The sequence below is a fragment of the Notolabrus celidotus genome, chromosome 6 (assembly GCF_009762535.1).
Source record: "Notolabrus celidotus isolate fNotCel1 chromosome 6, fNotCel1.pri, whole genome shotgun sequence".
NCBI classification, from domain to species: Eukaryota; Metazoa; Chordata; class Actinopteri; order Labriformes; family Labridae; genus Notolabrus; species Notolabrus celidotus.
This window is the reverse complement of record NC_048277.1, coordinates 17,172,419-17,189,985: the sequence shown is the minus strand read 5'-3', so window position 1 is coordinate 17,189,985 and position 17,567 is coordinate 17,172,419. Positions and strand designations below refer to the sequence as shown.

Sequence of the window (17,567 nt, the reverse complement as noted above, 5' to 3'; positions counted from 1 at the left end):
GGAGGAAATATTGGGAGCAGAGAGTGGGGGAAGACATGCCGTCAGGCCAACGGCACCCTAAAGTCCACATCTCTGCACAAACGTGCAGCAAGATGCCGGGTGAACAACCTTAATGTGAAATATCTGAGCGCACTGATCTGCAGCACCCTGGATCACTGAAAATGTCATGCAAACCAGTCAGTGGCCTGGTTAAAAGCTTGTAATCCGGTTTATGGAGGTTTTGCTGTGGTTTTTCTGTTAACTGTGCCCAGAGTCTTCAATCCTTCGAGTCTCAGACATGGACTTTTACCTTTAATGAGAGGAAGGTTAGCCTAGGTAGCTGGTCAGGTAGTGTTGGTTGGCTCAGGTGAGGGAGCAACAACGTTCAGTCTCCACCTGAGAAATCAGGTAATATGGACTAATGTGAAGGAGTAATTTCACCTGTTAGACCTCATGATAAAATCATGTGATACAATGCTATCATTAGCAAGCAGCAGCATGAGCAGCCCCTATTATTAACACTTTTTCCAGCCTCAACTCAGTGAGGTCTATGGTGATCACAACTGCTACAGCCAGTTCTATCACAAAGGTTTATGACTTTACTGTGTCGTTTGAAATGTTGGCTTTGTGACATGGTTTAGGGGAGAACGGGGTTGGTTGTCACACAGGTTGGTTGGCACACTCGTTATATCTCGCCACCAGAGGGCAAAGTCTCTCAAATTGGGGTATGGAAATTTTCAGAATTAGGATCAGAGCTCACGTACATAGTCTTCTCTGGAGTAAGACAGCTGAACTTGAGGTGAGAGGACTTTTTGTGTTTTTCATGTCAAATTGTAAATATTTAGCTCCTCAGTATTTTTCCTCTAGGCTTTTAAACGATGGGTTTATAAAAAAACAAGTGTTACCCTTACAAAGTGTGAGGGGAAAGCTATAGTTTAGATTTTTATTAGCCAGCTAAGTAGTTGTTAGATGGTTGTTAGCCTTGATGCTAGCAAAAAAATCCAGTTGGGGTTGGTCGTCACATGTAACAACCAACCCCTATGTTGGCAAAATCATGCATGGTGAAATTAGTTTGAGTGTGCAGACCCTACATTTGCCATCACTGTAACTCATTAGGCCTATATGTTGTGTTCTTTATGTTGCTATATAGGCTGGCCTAAAGATGTGTTTCCTGTTCATGGTCCTTGCTCATTTTATGTTAAAATGCATTAAGTTATGTAGGCCTATCACTTGTCAGTGCAATTAAACTTTGAAATTTTGTTCTGCCTTCTTGCCTTTTTTCAATGATTTTTCCCATTGAAATACCATTGTGACAACCAACCCCACAGTGTGTGACAATAATCCCCATGATGGGGTTGGTTGTCACAATGTGTCAGAGTGTCTTTGATAGTTAATTGCCTCTTTGTTACAATGAGTTGGAAAATCAGATGGATACGCATTTCAAGCCAACACCTTAAGCTTCAATTTAATGTAGGAATGACTATTGAAAAATGTTTTGATGAGCAATCATCAAAATAGTAAAAAGTGTGACAACCAACCCCGTTCTCCCCTACATTTAATCCAAGTTACAAGATACCAGGGAGACAGCATTAAACCAACTGTGACAGAAATGTTTCTTAAATAGGGGAACAAAGTTAAACAAGAGCTTTCAAATTGAGAGCACACGTCGATTGGCACATAAATATGTTCTTAGCTAAACTGTACATATTTTTACTCTAAGGTTTAAAGGAAAGATGCTGACTGGATACATCTCATGAATCAAGATCTAATATTCAGATGTGATATATACCTTTATTTATAATGTGCCTCAGTTGATGGCTGGTGTCTTTACACATACAATTATCAAGTCATTTGCACAATAAATCACAAATTTGTCAATATCACATTGTGAGCGTTAGCAATAAACATAGCTTAGCTCCTACTTTATCACAGCATGTACCCGTTACATGGAGGCCTGGGTATTATCACCATACTTTTACACTTTTTAACGTTTTGATGCAGTCAAATGAAACTTTAGCCAGCTGTCAGCTAACCTCAGTTTAATTGGTTAAAATTAAGTGACAAAGAAAATACTTTTTCAATACATCTTTGAGAAACATGTTGCAAACACAATAATGTGTAAAACATGAGGAAGAGTGGATACACTGAAACTGAGTTACTTTAGCTGATATACACTGTTTAATATTTGTTTATTTACCACACTTCTTAATATCACATAACTGAACAACGTCATCGCATACCACTTTTTTTTTTCATATTGTGGCGGCGTAGTGTCAGATTTACAGATAAAGGCTGAATTGGGTCGACATACAGTCATGGCCAAAAGTTTTGAGAATGACACAAATATTACACTTACACAAAGTCTGCTGCTTCAGGGTTTTTAGGTGTTTTTGTCAGATGTTTCTATGGTATAATGAAATACAATTAGAAGCATTTTATAAGTATCAAAAGCTTTTATTGAGAATTACACAGAATTCATGCAATAAGTCAATATTTGCAGTGTTGACCCTTCTTTTTCAAGACCTCTGCAATTCTCCCTGGCATGCTGTCAATCAACTTCTGGACCAAATCCTGACTGATGGCAGTCCATTCTTGCATAATCAATGCTTGGAGTTTGTCAGAATTTGTGGGTTTTTGATTGTCCACCCACCTCTTGAGGATTGACCACAAGTTCTCAATGGGATTAAGATCTGGGGAGTTTCCTGGCCAAGGGCCCAAAATCTTAATGTTTTGTTCCCCGAGCCATTTTGTTATGACTTTTGCTTTATGGCAAGGTGCTCCATCATGCTGGAAAAGGCATTCTTCATCACCAAACTGCCCTTGGATGGTTGGGAGAAGTTGCTCTCGGAGGACGTTCTGGTACCATTCTTTATTCATGGCTGTGTTTTTAGGCAAGATTGTGAGAGAGCCCACTCCCTTGACCGAAAAGCAACCCCACACATGAATGGTCTCAGGATGCTTCACTGTTGGCAAGAGACAGGACTGATGGTAGCGCTCACCTCGTCTTCTCCGAACAAGCCTTCCTCCAGATGCCCCAAACAATCGGAAAGGGGATTGATCAGAGAAAATGACTTTACCCCAGTCCTCAGCAGTCCAGTCCCTGTACCTTCTGCAGACTATCAGTCTGTCCCTGATGTTTTTACTGAAGAGAAGTGGCTTCTTTGCTGCCCTCCTTGACACTAGGCCTTCCTCCAAAAGTCTTCGCCTCACTGTGCGTGCAGACGCACTCACACCTGCCTGCTGCCATTCCTGAGCAAGCTCTGCACTGGTGGTGGCCCGATCCTGCAGCTGTAACCCCTTCAGGAGACGGTCCTGGCGCTTGCTGGACTTTCTTGGGTGCCCTGGAGCCTGTTTGGCAACAATTGAACCTCTCTCCTTGAAGTTCTTGATAATTCGATAGACGGTTGACTGAGGTGCAATCTTACTCGCTGCTATAAACTTCCCTGTTAGGCCCTTTTTGTGCAATGCAATGATGGCTGCACGTGTTTCCTTGCAGGTAACCATGGCTAACAGATGAGGAACAATGGTGTCATGCACCATCTTCCTTTTAAAGTGTCCAGTCACTCAGTCATGACAGATTGATCGCCAGCCTTGTCCTCATCAACACCCACACCTGTGTTAATGTGTGTGACACCTGTGTGTCATTGAAATTATGTTAGCTGGTCCTTTTGTGGCAGGGCTGAAATGCAGTGGAAATGTGTTTTTGGTGATAAAGTTCATTTTCAAGGCAAAGAGGGACTTTGCAATTAATTGCAGTTGAGCTGATCACTCCTCATAACATTCTGGAGTATATGCAAATTGCCATTATAAAAACTGAAACAGCAGACTTTGTGAAAATTAATAGTTCTGTCATTTTCAAAACTTTTGGCCATGACTGTAGACACATTTTAAACTGAAATCAATACTGATGGTATATCCATGTTCATAGAAAACACATTTATATGGTTTCATTTTATACTGCACACACTGTGAAATGTACATACTGTAAAAATAATGTAAAAAAAGAATGTAAATCTCCTATAATCACTTTGCACTACTGTAATGTATAGTCTAATGCAGGGGTTTCAAAACTTTTCAGCCCGCATACCCCAAAATATAGGTGCCAAAGACTTGCAACCCCCACTGTCCCCCAAAGTGATTTAATGTGGCTTCATTTAGCTGGTCTGCAGAAAATTAGCCTACCTATATGAGCATGTGTCTGTGTTTCCTGTGCCTTTATGAATTAACCTACTGCTACTGATGCTTTTGATAATTAACTGATCACGAACCCTAAACTTAGGATTCATTTTGCAAAAAGAAAGGCAGAAAACTCATTACATTTTCTATTTTCAAGGTTTTATTTCAAGTTTAGCTACTATTTGTATCGATCATTTTTATTACTATAATGGGTAAAATGTACTATTTTTAGATAAATCTTAAAAAAACATTCAGGAAGACATCTCAAGACCCCCATTTGTGTTTCATGACCCTCAAGGGGGTCCCGACCCATACTTTGGGAACCCCTGGTCTAATGTATACCATAACCAGTCATAGCCTGTAGCAATAGTCAAAAGTCACTCATGTAGACACATATTATATCATATTTATTCATCATTCATAACTCTGTATATTCTGTATTATTTATGTAATTTACTGCTAAAGCAATTCTGGTTAGATGCAATCTATATTTCATTGCTTGCACCTGTGACATGCCCAATGACAATAAATTAAATCTAATCTAATCATTTCCTGTATTTTTTCATATTGCAGGAAGTAAACATTGCAATTTTAGTGTTTTCCCCCTGAATTCTGTTTAAAAACAGTGATGTTCACATGTTTTTTAATGCTTCGACATCTTTGAAAGCTACAGAGATCAACATCAAACTCACCTGCCCAAAATTACCTTTAGCCGCTGCTAAACTGTACATTCACTCAATGATTTTTTTCTCATTTATCTTATTGTGTCACGAGCTGGTCTCAGGCTGGAGCAACCACTCTAAAACCATTATGCACCCTCTACAAACAATCACTGAAAACTATGGATAAAAAACCAAGGAACTACCACCACTGTAAAATCATTACGAAATATAACTTCATGACCCTTGACAGTTTTTTTGTTATGCAGATATGTATCTGATGTATAAATTAATTCATGATCAGGCCCCACCACCACTTAAACGATGTGTGTTACTCTGCAGGAACAATCTGAGGGAGTCCAGGGCATCAGTAAGAGGAGAGTGTTCAGCTAAATGTAGGAAGACTGCAAGATGTTCCTTATTTTGAGAAAAAAATAAAATAAAATAAAATACAATTCCTTACTTATTTTTGTGCATTGCCTTTACACTGCTTGGCAGTACCTGCACCCAAATTGACTTGAAGCACTTTGTTACTGGTACTGATCTTGTTTCCTCTTGTCTAGATCTTTGCTTGTGTTGTTCTTGTTCTCGTTTGTACGTCGCTTTGGATAAAAGCGTCTGCTAAATGACATTGTAACATTGTAACATTTGGACAGTCTGCATTTTCAGTCAGAGCAGCAGGAAAATGGAACTCAATTCCTACCCACATTAGAGAGTGTACAAGCCTCAGTGTTTTTAAAAGTACACTGAAATTATGGCTCAAGGAAAAACAATTATGTGATCATCTGAATGCATCAAATTAGAGACTCCAATCAGCACTGATCCAAAACACAACCAAATTAAACTCATCACGAAGCACTCCAAAGATCTGTATTTAGAACACTGGAGAAACCAAACAAAGACCCAAAGTAGAATGAATTGTTATTTGACCCTAAACCGTGATTATAAATTATCTGAATATCTGTGCAGTGTCAGAGATACAAAACAAAGACGTATCCTGACCAAATACAGGCGGAGTGACCACCAGCTAGCTGTAGAGACAGGAAGATACAGGCAGACATGGCTGCCCAGAGAGGAGCGTCTATGTGCTCACTGCTCTACAGGGGACATAGAGACAGAGATGCACTTCCTCCTCCACTGTAGCAAGTTCTCTTTTCTAAGAGATTCCAACTACAGGGAAATTACTAAAATGGTACCAAACTTCCCAACATTAACCCCAGAAGAGAAACGGTCAGTTCTCCTGGGGGAAGAGTCAGCAGCTCCTCTGGCTGCTAAATATGTGTCTGCCTGTCACAGCCTGAGGGATGCACCATCCCATGGTGTTTGATTTTGGGTGGAGGTTTTGTGAGCGTGCCGCATCGGGTGAGGACATTGAGATATGCTGTATAGATGACACCATCGTTCATTAATGCATATAAAATATGTAATATATGTAATACATGGTTGATATGTATGTGATGAATATAATATGTAATGAATATGGTGTGTGATTAATGTAAAGGTGAGTGTAGTGTATTGTGAATATATATAATGTATTGTATGAATTTATGTGCTTTGGCATTAACATCTCTTTGTTCATGCCAATAAAGCAAATTTGAATTGAAAATTGAATTGACAATAAAATGTAATTTTAAATGTGTCATTGTTAGTGATGGACTGTGTTGAGTAGCCTATGTATTGTTTTAAATGCTAGTATGTTTTTTTATTATTTGTAATTTACATTTGTTTACATCTTCCTACCCAGGGACCACAGATGAAAATGAGCTTATAGCTAACTCTGGCTTGACAGTTTTTTGATTTGCATGGCCCCTGTCAAATAAATAAAAATAAAATAATATTGCAAGTGTATACCATTGCATAACATCTACATCAACAACATATAGCTCTTTAAATGAACTATATCATTTTCAAGTAAATATCTGCTATAAAAACACAAGACATGATAGGACTGTGTGTACATTAAGAAGAGGAAAATGATGAAGCAGTGTTAGATATCTCGGATGGTCTAACTAGGAACTGGCTCAACCACTGGGGTGATGACCGTTTAGTCTGGCTAACCTGTTTACGGCCTAAATAGCATCAAGACTTTATAGTGGATTAACACACCAAGAGACCGGTTGAGTCGTACAGCACTCTCAAAATCAAACGTATTGACTGTGACTGAATGTCAGGGGCTGCAGATACACAGAAGGAGTCGGCAGAGTTGCCTTAGCAAACGAGCCAAGATACAACTGCTAAGCTAACATTAGCTTGGGTTAGCCATGTCAGTAAACATAAGAAGACAATGAAAATGCAGCTTTAGCTACATGGATTTAAGTGCCACACCAAAAGTGAACCGACATACAGTTGCTGTATCTTCGATTGGCACTTTTTAATCATAAAACGTCGCTTAGAGTCAATGTTATATAAATGGCACGGAAAAGGTTTGCTCTACTGATCTACTGACCTAGTTTCTGAATAACAAAGTTTCGATCAACCGGTGACAATTGTCTCAAACACTACACTGGATTTCTCTGTTTTCCTCTATATTCAACCACCCCAATTTCATTTACTTGATTCGCGTTTAGATTGATACAGGTTCAGAGCTTTTTACATCATTTTAATTACCTGCCGGTTCGTCGCCCGCTCGGTCACCGTCGCCAGCCATTGCCTTCCTCGCCGACATGGCTGGAGCCGCGGCCGGTGCAATCAGGCCTGGGACCCCGATGCATGGATGAAAAGGTCGGGTTATGGGGGGCTCCAAAACAGAAGTCAAATTTGTGAAATTGCCCAGTTTTGCTAGATTGGAATAGAAGAGGGGGAGAGGGGAACACAGACCTGCATAGCAGTGACTGTTTGTGGTGCAATCAGTAGAGAAGGCAGAAACAGGACGGTACCTATTTTTTACAGTCTATGGACGGTACACAGTCTCCCCCTACCGGAGGTACCACTGTACTCTTCAAAAGCTCCCAGAAAAGCTTTTCTATATACAATGTTACAATGTCATTTAGCAGACGCTTTTATCCAAAGCGACGTACATACGAGAACAAGCACAACACAAGCAAAGATCTAAACTAGAGGAAACAAGATCAGTACCAGTAACAAAGTGCTTCAAGTCCATTTGGGTGCAGGTAATGCCAAGCAGTGTAAAGGCAATGCACAAAAGTAAATAAGGATTTTTTTAATTTTATTTTTTAAATAAGGAACATCTACAATGAAGCAACCAAACAATTTAAGACCTTCCATTATCTTCATCAACCATTAACATCAGCACAATAATGACCCAAGTGCTTGGTCACTCAAGAGCTGAACACAGATTCCCAGAGTAGAGCAGGACAGTGCGAGTCAACTGTAGCTGGAAGACATGATCTGCCAATGGGGACAACAGTGGAGAACAGTCTAGCTAAGTGCATAGTGCTTCCTAAAGAGCTGGGGCTTTAGCTGTCTTTTGAAAGTAGAGAGGGACTCTGCAGATCGAATGGAGTTGGCCAATTCATTCCACCATTTAGGGGCAACAGAAGAGAAGAGTCAAGCTAGTGAGTTTTATTTTGAGGCCTTGAGTGCTGGAAGCACTAGGTGCTTTTCAGAGGCTGAGCGTAGCGGGCGAGAAGGGCAGTAGACCTGGATGAGGGGTTCCAGGTAAACTGGAGTGGTTTTGGTTACTGCTTTGTAAGTCATGATTAGAGTTTTGTATCTGATGCGAGCTGCAACTGGAAACCAGTGTAGCGAGATGAGCAGGGGAGTAACATGAGCTGTCTTAGGCTGGTTGAAGACCAGACGTGCTGCTGCGTTCTGGATCATTTTCAGAGGTTTAACTGTGCATGCAGGGAGGCCTGCCAGTAGAGAGTTGCATATACACTACAGTACAGAGCCGTGGGAAGTGGCTTTAAGTTGGGGGTGCTGTAGTAAGAGGTGCAATTTTTTTTTCTTTTTGCATTTAGGTTACTTATGCAACTGATAGGCTATAGCGCACATACATTTTATTTCTATTTATCTGGTTTGAATAAAAGCTTTCAAGAGAACTTTTCATTATAAATTCACAAATTGCAACTTCCATACCCCGTTATACAGCAAAGAGCATACAAGCCAAACCTGGTAAAACAGGCCCAAAAGACAGTAAAGCGCATTGAACAGAACTTATCCAAATACGTTCAGTTTTTAAGCAGGCACACACACAGGGCCCATGCATTGGGTTATTTTAACATGAATAATTATTTAAAATTTCTATAATTATTTCTCAAATCATCCTCAGGCATTACATTTTCAGAAAATAATACAATTTAAAAAAACTGATTTCTTGTCTTAATTAATGTATTTGTTTCAACTTATTTATGCATCCAGACAAAAAATGTGTGATGCCTTTTCCAACAGTGGGTGCTGCAGCACCCTCAGCACCCCTACTTCCCACGGCCATGCTACAGTATCTCACAAAAGTGAGTACATCCCTCATATTTTCTAAAGATGAGGCACAAGAAAGTCCGCAAACAGTTTACTAAAGACAGCAGACTAAGGACATGGATTACTGGAACCATGTCTTGTGGTCTGATGAGACCACGATAAACTTATTTGGTTCAGAAGGTGTCAAGCGTGGGTGGCGGCAACCAGGTGAGGAGTACAAAGACAAGTGTGTTTTGCCTACAGTCAAGCATGGTGGTGGGAGTGTCATTGTCTGGGTCTGCATGAGTGCTGCTGGGGAGCTACAGTTCATTGAGGGAACAATGAATGCTGACATACTGAAGCAGAGCATGATCCCCTCCCTTCAAAAACTGGGCCACAGGACAGTATTCCAACATGATATTGACCCCAAACACACCTCCAAGACGGCCACTTCCTTGCTAAAGAAACTGAGGGTGAAGGTGATGGAGTGGCCAAGCATGTCTCCAGACCTAAACCCTATTGAGCATCTGTGGGGCCTCCTCAAGCGGAAGGTGGAGGAGCGCAAGGTCTCTAACATCCATCAGCTCCGTGATGTCGTCATGGAGGAGCAATTCAGAAAACACTACAGCAAATCAGAAAACACTACGGCAAATCAGAAAACACTACAGCAATTCAGAAAACACTACGGCAAATCAGAAAACATAACGGCATTAACCAAACCGGAAAAAGTAGGTAACCTCGGGGGACATGACCCTGGACTTCTGCGTGTTCTCAAAGCCATTCCTCGTGGACTCAGTTGTTTCAATAGCCTCATTACTACATCACGTTTAACACAAAGCCTGTGTTTTTGTTGGAGAACTTGCCACATAGTCCGATAACCGAAGAGTTGCCCTGGTCCTCCCAGCTCAATCAGGATTGCACGCCTCACCTTAGGGAGAGAGCAGTAGTATGGCTGCTGCTGCCGATTGGCTTCAAAACAGCGTTCAGAAACAGATGGGTGACGTCACGGATACTACGTCCATATTATTTACAGTCTATGTCTGGAACACATACCTTGGCTAGGAGGCTCACACTACGTCACACTATCACTCAAAAAAATAACTCATTAGACGAACTCAATTTTATTGAGGGCAGGATTTCCATCCAATCAATATATGTAGCCCCAACTCAAACTTTGTATATCCATGGAATACAATAAAAATGAATTAGTCCAACTCATTTTTAACAAATAAAGCCAAAATGAAATTATTGAATTAACTAAGACTTACTTATTTACATTTGCCCAACTCATTTTTAACAAATAAAGCCAAAGTGAAATTATTGAAATAACTAAGAGTTATTTATTTACATTTGCCCAACTCATTTTTAACAAATACAGCCAAGATGATATTATTGAAATAACTAAGACTTACTTATTTACATTTGCCCAACTCAAACCAATGTAATTAATTGTATATTAAGCAAGATAAAAAAATCACCCTTAGATTGATCCCAAAAAAACACATAAGACAATACCTGGCTGGTATTTTTAAAGCAGTACAGTAAATCCTCAATTCAACAAATTTCACATGAAAACAAACACCAAGATGTCAATTTTACATGAAAACAAACACCAAGATGTCAATATCACATGACACCAAGATGTCAATATCACATGAAAACAAACACCAAGATGTCAATATCACATGAAAACAAACACCAAGATGTCAATTTCACATGAAATCAAACACCAAGATGTCAATATCACATGAAAACAAACACCAAGATGTCAATTTCACATGAAAACAAACACCTGATGTCAATATCACATGAAAACAAACACCTGATGTCAATATCACATGAAAACAAACACCAAGATGTCAATATCACATGAAAACAAACACCAAGATGTCAATGTCACATGAAAACAAACACCAAGATTTCAATATCACATGAAAACAAACACCAAGATGTCAATATCACATGAAAACAAACAAGATGTCAATTTCACATGAAAACAAACACCAAGATGTTAATTTTACATAATATCAAACTCCTCCAAAACTCAATTTTTACGTGAAACCAAACACAAAGATGTCCCAAATTTCTTGAATACAAAACACAATGAACTCAGTTTTACTGTTATAAAAACACCAAGACCTTTTGTTAAAGAACAATTCAAAGGGAGCGTTTGCTTGAAATGATTCTCCTATAACTGCTCTGTAACTGGGGGAAAAAAGAACAACCAGCTATCCTATTTCTCCCAGTGCCACAAAGACACACACAGAGAAAACTGCAAAAACATATTTGATTCCTGTATAAGTGTAGTGTTGCCATTAGCTTTAAAGCTACTAGTATTACAGAAAAAATAAAAAGCAGCAAATGCAAAATTCCCTTGGACCACATTTTGGCAACAAACAAAAACATTTTCTTTTTTAAACTAATCATTCAGACGAAGACTCTGATTTTTTCTTAAGAACATGTCCTTTAAATGTAACTAAATATGTAAAACAGCAACATGAAAACAGTACTAGGCATTCACGATCAAAGAAAACTCCAATATATTGAACCGTGTTCAAGTCCATTTCATCCTGAGTTGAGAGATGAAATTAGACATGGAGGAGAGGAATGGAGGTGCTAGTTGACTCGAGATGAATGGCCGCTTGAGAAGTGTGGATGGTAGTCAAACTCAGAGTTAGGATGGGGAGGTAAAGTGGGCAAACTTTGTCCATCCAATCTTAAACCCCCATCAGTGTTCATTAGGGAGGAGCAATTACATAATGTCTCTCTCCATTCCCCATGGCTGCATATATGTTCATCGTGTTATTCAAACAGTTCAGTAAACAGCCCCTTGCCTGCTTCTGTGAAACCTGGTCAATTCTGAGTTTCAATTCTCAGTTCCAAAATGTCAAGGGAAACACAAATGTAGGTTATGGATTGTCATTGACTGGGCTGAAAATGAAGGCAAAAAACCCCCCACCAAAAATACTCCCAAAAGATCTGTTAAGGAAACAAGTGTCAACAAGTGTTCAGCTCTCATGCAAACAACTAGAGTTTCAGCTGCTGTATCTTTGTGTTCAGCTTGTGCCCATCCAGGTTCATTAGGATCTTTTGGACAAACTCAAAAGTGTACTTGAGGACTAAACTACTAAACCAAATCCAAAACTTATTGCACCTATCAGTAATTTCAAACTCAAAAAAACAAAAAAGAAAACTGGTATTAACTTACCAGATATTCCTTGAAGACGGTGTCAGGATCTTCATTGAGGTAGATAACAAGGCTTCTCAGGATGCACTCACTCCTGATGTTGATGTTGTCACACTAAAGCAGGGGTGAAGAATCAACACAGAATTTAGCTAAATATGGGAGCAACAGTGGCACAGGGATGGGAGCAAGTTGACTAGGGGTGTAACAAGGGGTGTCTTTGAATCGATACATCAGAGACGGATCATACCACTACATCGATCCAAAATCTAATTCTTAATTTTGAGACCAGAAACATTAAATAAATAAATAAATAAATGAAGTTGATAAAACTTTTACCCCTAACGAAGACTAGAGCATTGAATCTTCAAGGCATTACTGAGCAGGGCACATACCCCTGAATGCCCCGAATGAACTGATAGTTGCCTTGCACACCAGTGAAGTAGGTCAATGAATTGGAAACACTGTCAAGTATTTTGGATAAGGCTCAGGCTACTTACCATATAGACAAAACTGTAATATGCATTTCTACTAACCAAATCTATTTTTGCCAGGACATCTTTGATTCTTTGCACCTTCACTCCTCCTTTGCTCTTGAAGATCTGCATCAGCTTGTGTGAAAAGTTGTCCAGCTGCGACATGAAATTTGACTGCAGTGGTTTCGTGGTGATCTGCAAGAACTCTGCATTAATCTGAATGATAAAAAAAAAAGATAAAAATAAATATTTTAGACAAATTAAAATTGCCATTGTCCAACAATAAATCATCAAGAAGAACAAATATCAAAACATAAACATACAAATTAACTTAATTCACTCTACTGGAACAGAGCAGGCCATCTGTTTTTGGACTCCTCTATCAACTGTACTGACGACATTGGCTTTAAAATCTTTCAATGAATGTTGGTTGTGTTTCCTGTTTTTGTGTGTGTTGAATGTACTGTAAACATTAGTTTAAATGAGCATCCTAGAAACATACATAGAACAGTTTCATTATGCCTCAGATGCCGATTTATGTGTTGAAAATAATCTCTATCGTGAGCACACGTAGAGCACACGTGACACTGGAATGTAGCCACTTCTGCTGGTTTTGGAGTTTGCTGTTTACCATGACTTTTGTATGTGTGATTTAGTAGCTTACTCCATGTACTAAAAGTGCATGGGCAATCTGTGTAGGGACATGGATAGCGATAACTGCCCCTTAAATGCCCATGAGTCTGCCTAAAATGCTGCAACAACAGATTCCTGCTAGCTAGTTCCAAACTGCATTCTTTATACTGTCACATTAATCATCCTGAAATAGAGAATAAAAATAATAAATATCACATTGAACAGATGACAATGATACAGATCAGCTTGTAACAGCATTAAACAAGTAACTTAAGTACTTACCATCACTAAGAGGCTGCCACAAGAAGCTTGGCAACTCTGAACACTAGGACATTGGCATAAGAAGCTTGGTAACGCTGACCATGAGGAGGCTGCCACAAGAAGCTTGGAAAAGTTGATTTAACTGCAAAAGATGAAAATATATTAAGTTTTGAGTGCAAGTACCAGAATACCCAAAAATGTACGGTCAAGTCAAAACAGAATTAAAGCACTGACCAATGAAATCAGATACAATTTGAACATTTAGAAGGGCCTAGCCATTTTTCATAGCAAACATTAAGCTTCACATAACTAAGATCAAGTCATGAAATTATTTTTAATTCTGCCATTTTATTAAAATATAAACAAACAGGAACAACTTTAACCTTCCTGTATGTATTAACGGACTTACTGTAACCTACAATGTACATGTATTGCTTAACTGAAAACTTTACTGAGGGAGAGAGACAGGAGAAGAGACAGAGACCGCAGGAGATGATGGAGAATATGTTTTAGTAGGACCGTATCCATCAAGTGTGTGTGTAAAATTAAAACTCTTTAATATTCAACATAAAAATAAATACATTAAGATGTTTACCAACTCTATCAATGTTTAATGGTAGCAGTTGTGAAGTTGACTGTTTCTTCTTAACACTACTACTAACCTGTTTTTATTTTTAAGATTAAGACAAAAAAAAACAAAATAACATGTGAAATCCACTCAGAGATGGGCTCCTAGGCTCATCGTGTAACGGCCAATGTACACCAGATCCGTCTCCGCTCTGTCAAGGCATCGGTAGATATGTTTCTAATCAAATCAATGTGTTAACTCACCCCGGCTCCGCTCCGCTGCGCTCCGGCTGTGTCTCAGCTCCAGCAGGATAAGCAAGCCTTCTACAGTTATGGCCAAAAGTTTTGAGAATGACACAAATATTACATTTTCACAAAGTCTGCTGCTTCAGGGTTTTTAGGTGTTTTTGTCAGATGTTTCTATGGTATAATGAAATACAATTAAAAGCATTTCATAAGTATCAAAAGCTTTTGTTGAGAATTACACAGAATTCATGCAATAAGTCAATATTTGCAGTGTTGACCCTTCTTTTTCAAGACCTCTGCAATTCTCCCTGGCATGCTGTCAATCAACTTCTGGACCAAATCCTGACTGTTGGCAGTCCATTCTTGCATAATCAATGCTTGGAGTTTGTCAGAATTTGTGGGTTTTTGATTGTCCACCCGCCTCTTGAGGCTTGACCACAAGTTCTCAATGGGATTAAGATCTGGGGAGTTTCCTGGCCAAGGGCCCAAAATCTTAATGTTTTGTTCCCCGAGCCATTTTGTTATGACTTTTGCTTTATGGCAAGGTGCTCCATCATGCTGGAAAAGGCATTCTTCATCACCAAACTGCCCTTGGATGGTTGGGAGAAGTTGCTCTCGGAGGACGTTCTGGTACCATTCTTTATTCATGGCTGTGTTTTTAGGCAAGATTGTGAGAGAGCCCACTCCCTTGACCGAAAAGCAACCCCACACATGAATGGTCTCAGGATGCTTCACTGTTGGCAAGAGACAGGACTGATGGTAGCGCTCACCTCGTCTTCTCCGAACAAGCCTTCCTCCAGATGCCCCAAACAATCGGAAAGGGGATTCATCAGAGAAAATGACTTTACCCCAGTCCTCAGCAGTCCAGTCCCTGTACCTTCTGCAGAATATCAGTCTGTCCCTGATGTTTTTACTGGAGAGAAGTGGCTTCTTTGCTGCCCTCCTTGACACCAGGCCTTCCTCCAAAAGTCTTGGCCTCACTGTGCGTGCAGATGCACTCACACCTGCCTGCTGCCATTCCTGAGCAAGCTCTGCACTGCACAGCTGTAACACCTTCAGGAGACGGTCCTGGCGCTTGCTGGACTTTCTTGGGCGCCCTGAAGCCTGTTTGGCAACAATTGAACCTCTCTCCTTGAAGTTCTTGATAATTCGATAGACGGTTGACTGAGGTGCAATCTTACTCGCTGCTATAAACTTCCCTGTTAGGCCCTTTTTGTGCAATGCAATGATGGCTGCACGTGTTTCCTTGCAGGTAACCATGGCTAACAGATGAGGAACAATGGTGTCATGCACCATCTTCGTTTTAAAGTGTCCAGTCACTCAATCATGACAGATTGATCGCCAGCCTTGTCCTCATCAAAACCCACACCTGTGTTAATGTGTGTGACACCTGTGTGTCATTGAAATTATGTTAGCTGGTCCTTTTGTGGCAGGGCTGAAATGCAGTGGAAATGTGTTTTTGGTGATAAAGTTCATTTTCAAGGCAAAGAGGGACTTTGCAATTAATTGCAGTTGAGCTGATCACTCCTCATAACATTCTGGAGTATATGCAAATTGCCATTATAAAAACTGAAACAGCAGACTTTGTGAAAATTAATAGTTCTGTCATTCTCAAAACTTTTGGCCATGACTGTACTTCTGCGGGATGCCGGAACAGTGGCGCGTCAATCTGCACAGAACAGTCGTGCACTGAAACCGCATTAAACAACCGGTTAACTTTCAAAATTAAGCAAACTGTGTCCACACCAGATCATATGTAGCTTGACTATAAGAACAAACCGACATTATGAGCGGAGCTCGGCTACAAGTCAACAGGTTTCAGGTTTTACAGCCGATTATGAATGAGGAGAGGCTCATAATTGGCGTGGGAAGCGCGGGAAGCCTTCAGTTACTCTAGCTGTCTGGCGGACCTGCTACGTGCCGGAGTGTGTGTGTGCGCGCGCAGTCAACGTGCAAAGGAGCTGAGACAGAACGACATGCACCTGGTGTATTCCCTTAATTAACCCCTCTGTTCTCCCTCACCCCCTATTACACAGGTTTAAAATACACGCACAACAAGAAGTTCAATAATTATACAATGGTCCACGGCTCGGCCGGCGAGACCACCGTCCAGCTCCCCAGGGAAACAGATGTTGCGTCTACAATCCACCCCGCTCACTATCACACACATACCTAACAGTCATATAATCAGTGAGGCCAGGTTTTTTCACCTCAATATTTGTTTGCACTTCTCAATTGTAGTTTTGCGGCTGCCATGTTCGTGTCAAGGCTGTCGTGTTAGCTAGCGGCCATGTTGGAAGTTACCTAGCCCGCAAACTCGGACTTTACAATTAAAGTTCGCCCCACAAACATTAACACACTGCATACATTTTGATATAAAGTACTAAAACACTAGTAACGGGGCACAGGCTAAAGTACTACAGTACAAAAAAACGAATACTTACCAAAGAACGGACTTCGACCTGCAGACGGTTTCCCACGATATACGGTCGAGCAGCCAGAAGGAGTGATGAATGACGTATGCCCGCGACGATGGCATAACGCATGCGCAAAGGGTGGTACCACATTCGAACTCATTTATTTTGTGTTGATCAACATCAAATAAATCCCATAGGGTATATGATTAATACATTTTATGTTTCGCTGACAAAATATGAAGGTGTATGTTTTCAAACTAGATATTTTTTAAATAAAGACAACAATACTTAAATGTGTCACATCTAAGAAGGGCTTGAATCATTTTTATGAGTTTTATGAGGGCAGATGTCAATCATAGACTGTATAAAATATGGAGGTAGTATCCGTGACGTCACTCATCTGTTCCTGAGAGAAACTCCATAGGATCTTGTGACGCTATGCTGTAGGGAGGAGCTCGTTACCATGGTAATTTCTGTGTGCCATGGTAACGAGCTCCGCCCTACAGCATAGCGTCACAAACTCCATAGGATCTTGTGACGCTATGCTGTAGGGCGGAGCTCGTTACCATGGCACACAGAAATTACCATGGCAACACAGAAATTCTGAAAACTA

The 17,567-nt window shown here is 40.2% G+C and overlaps 1 protein-coding gene across 9 annotated transcripts in view; it reads right to left on the bottom strand.

The window, feature by feature from the left end:
• arntl2 (aryl hydrocarbon receptor nuclear translocator-like 2) overlaps positions 1-17,344 on the bottom strand; it is a 28,656-nt gene extending 11,312 nt beyond the window's left edge. For 2 of the 9 annotated variants that reach the window (XM_034685397.1, XM_034685398.1), the window contains exons 1-4: positions 16,982-17,344; positions 13,746-13,866; positions 12,891-13,046; positions 12,379-12,471 (exon numbers count right to left, since the gene is read on the bottom strand). In XM_034685397.1, the coding sequence (XP_034541288.1) occupies positions 12,379-12,471; positions 12,891-13,046; positions 13,746-13,748 (252 nt within the window). In that variant the 5' untranslated portion in view covers positions 13,749-13,866; positions 16,982-17,344. Of the gene's footprint in view, positions 1-7,421; positions 7,685-12,378; positions 12,472-12,890; positions 13,047-13,745; positions 13,867-14,555; positions 14,616-16,981 lie in introns of those variants that run through there. The other 7 variants (XM_034685399.1, XM_034685400.1, XM_034685396.1 and 4 more) reach the window with 6 other exon arrangements.
• Between the last annotated feature and the right edge of the window lie 223 nt (positions 17,345-17,567).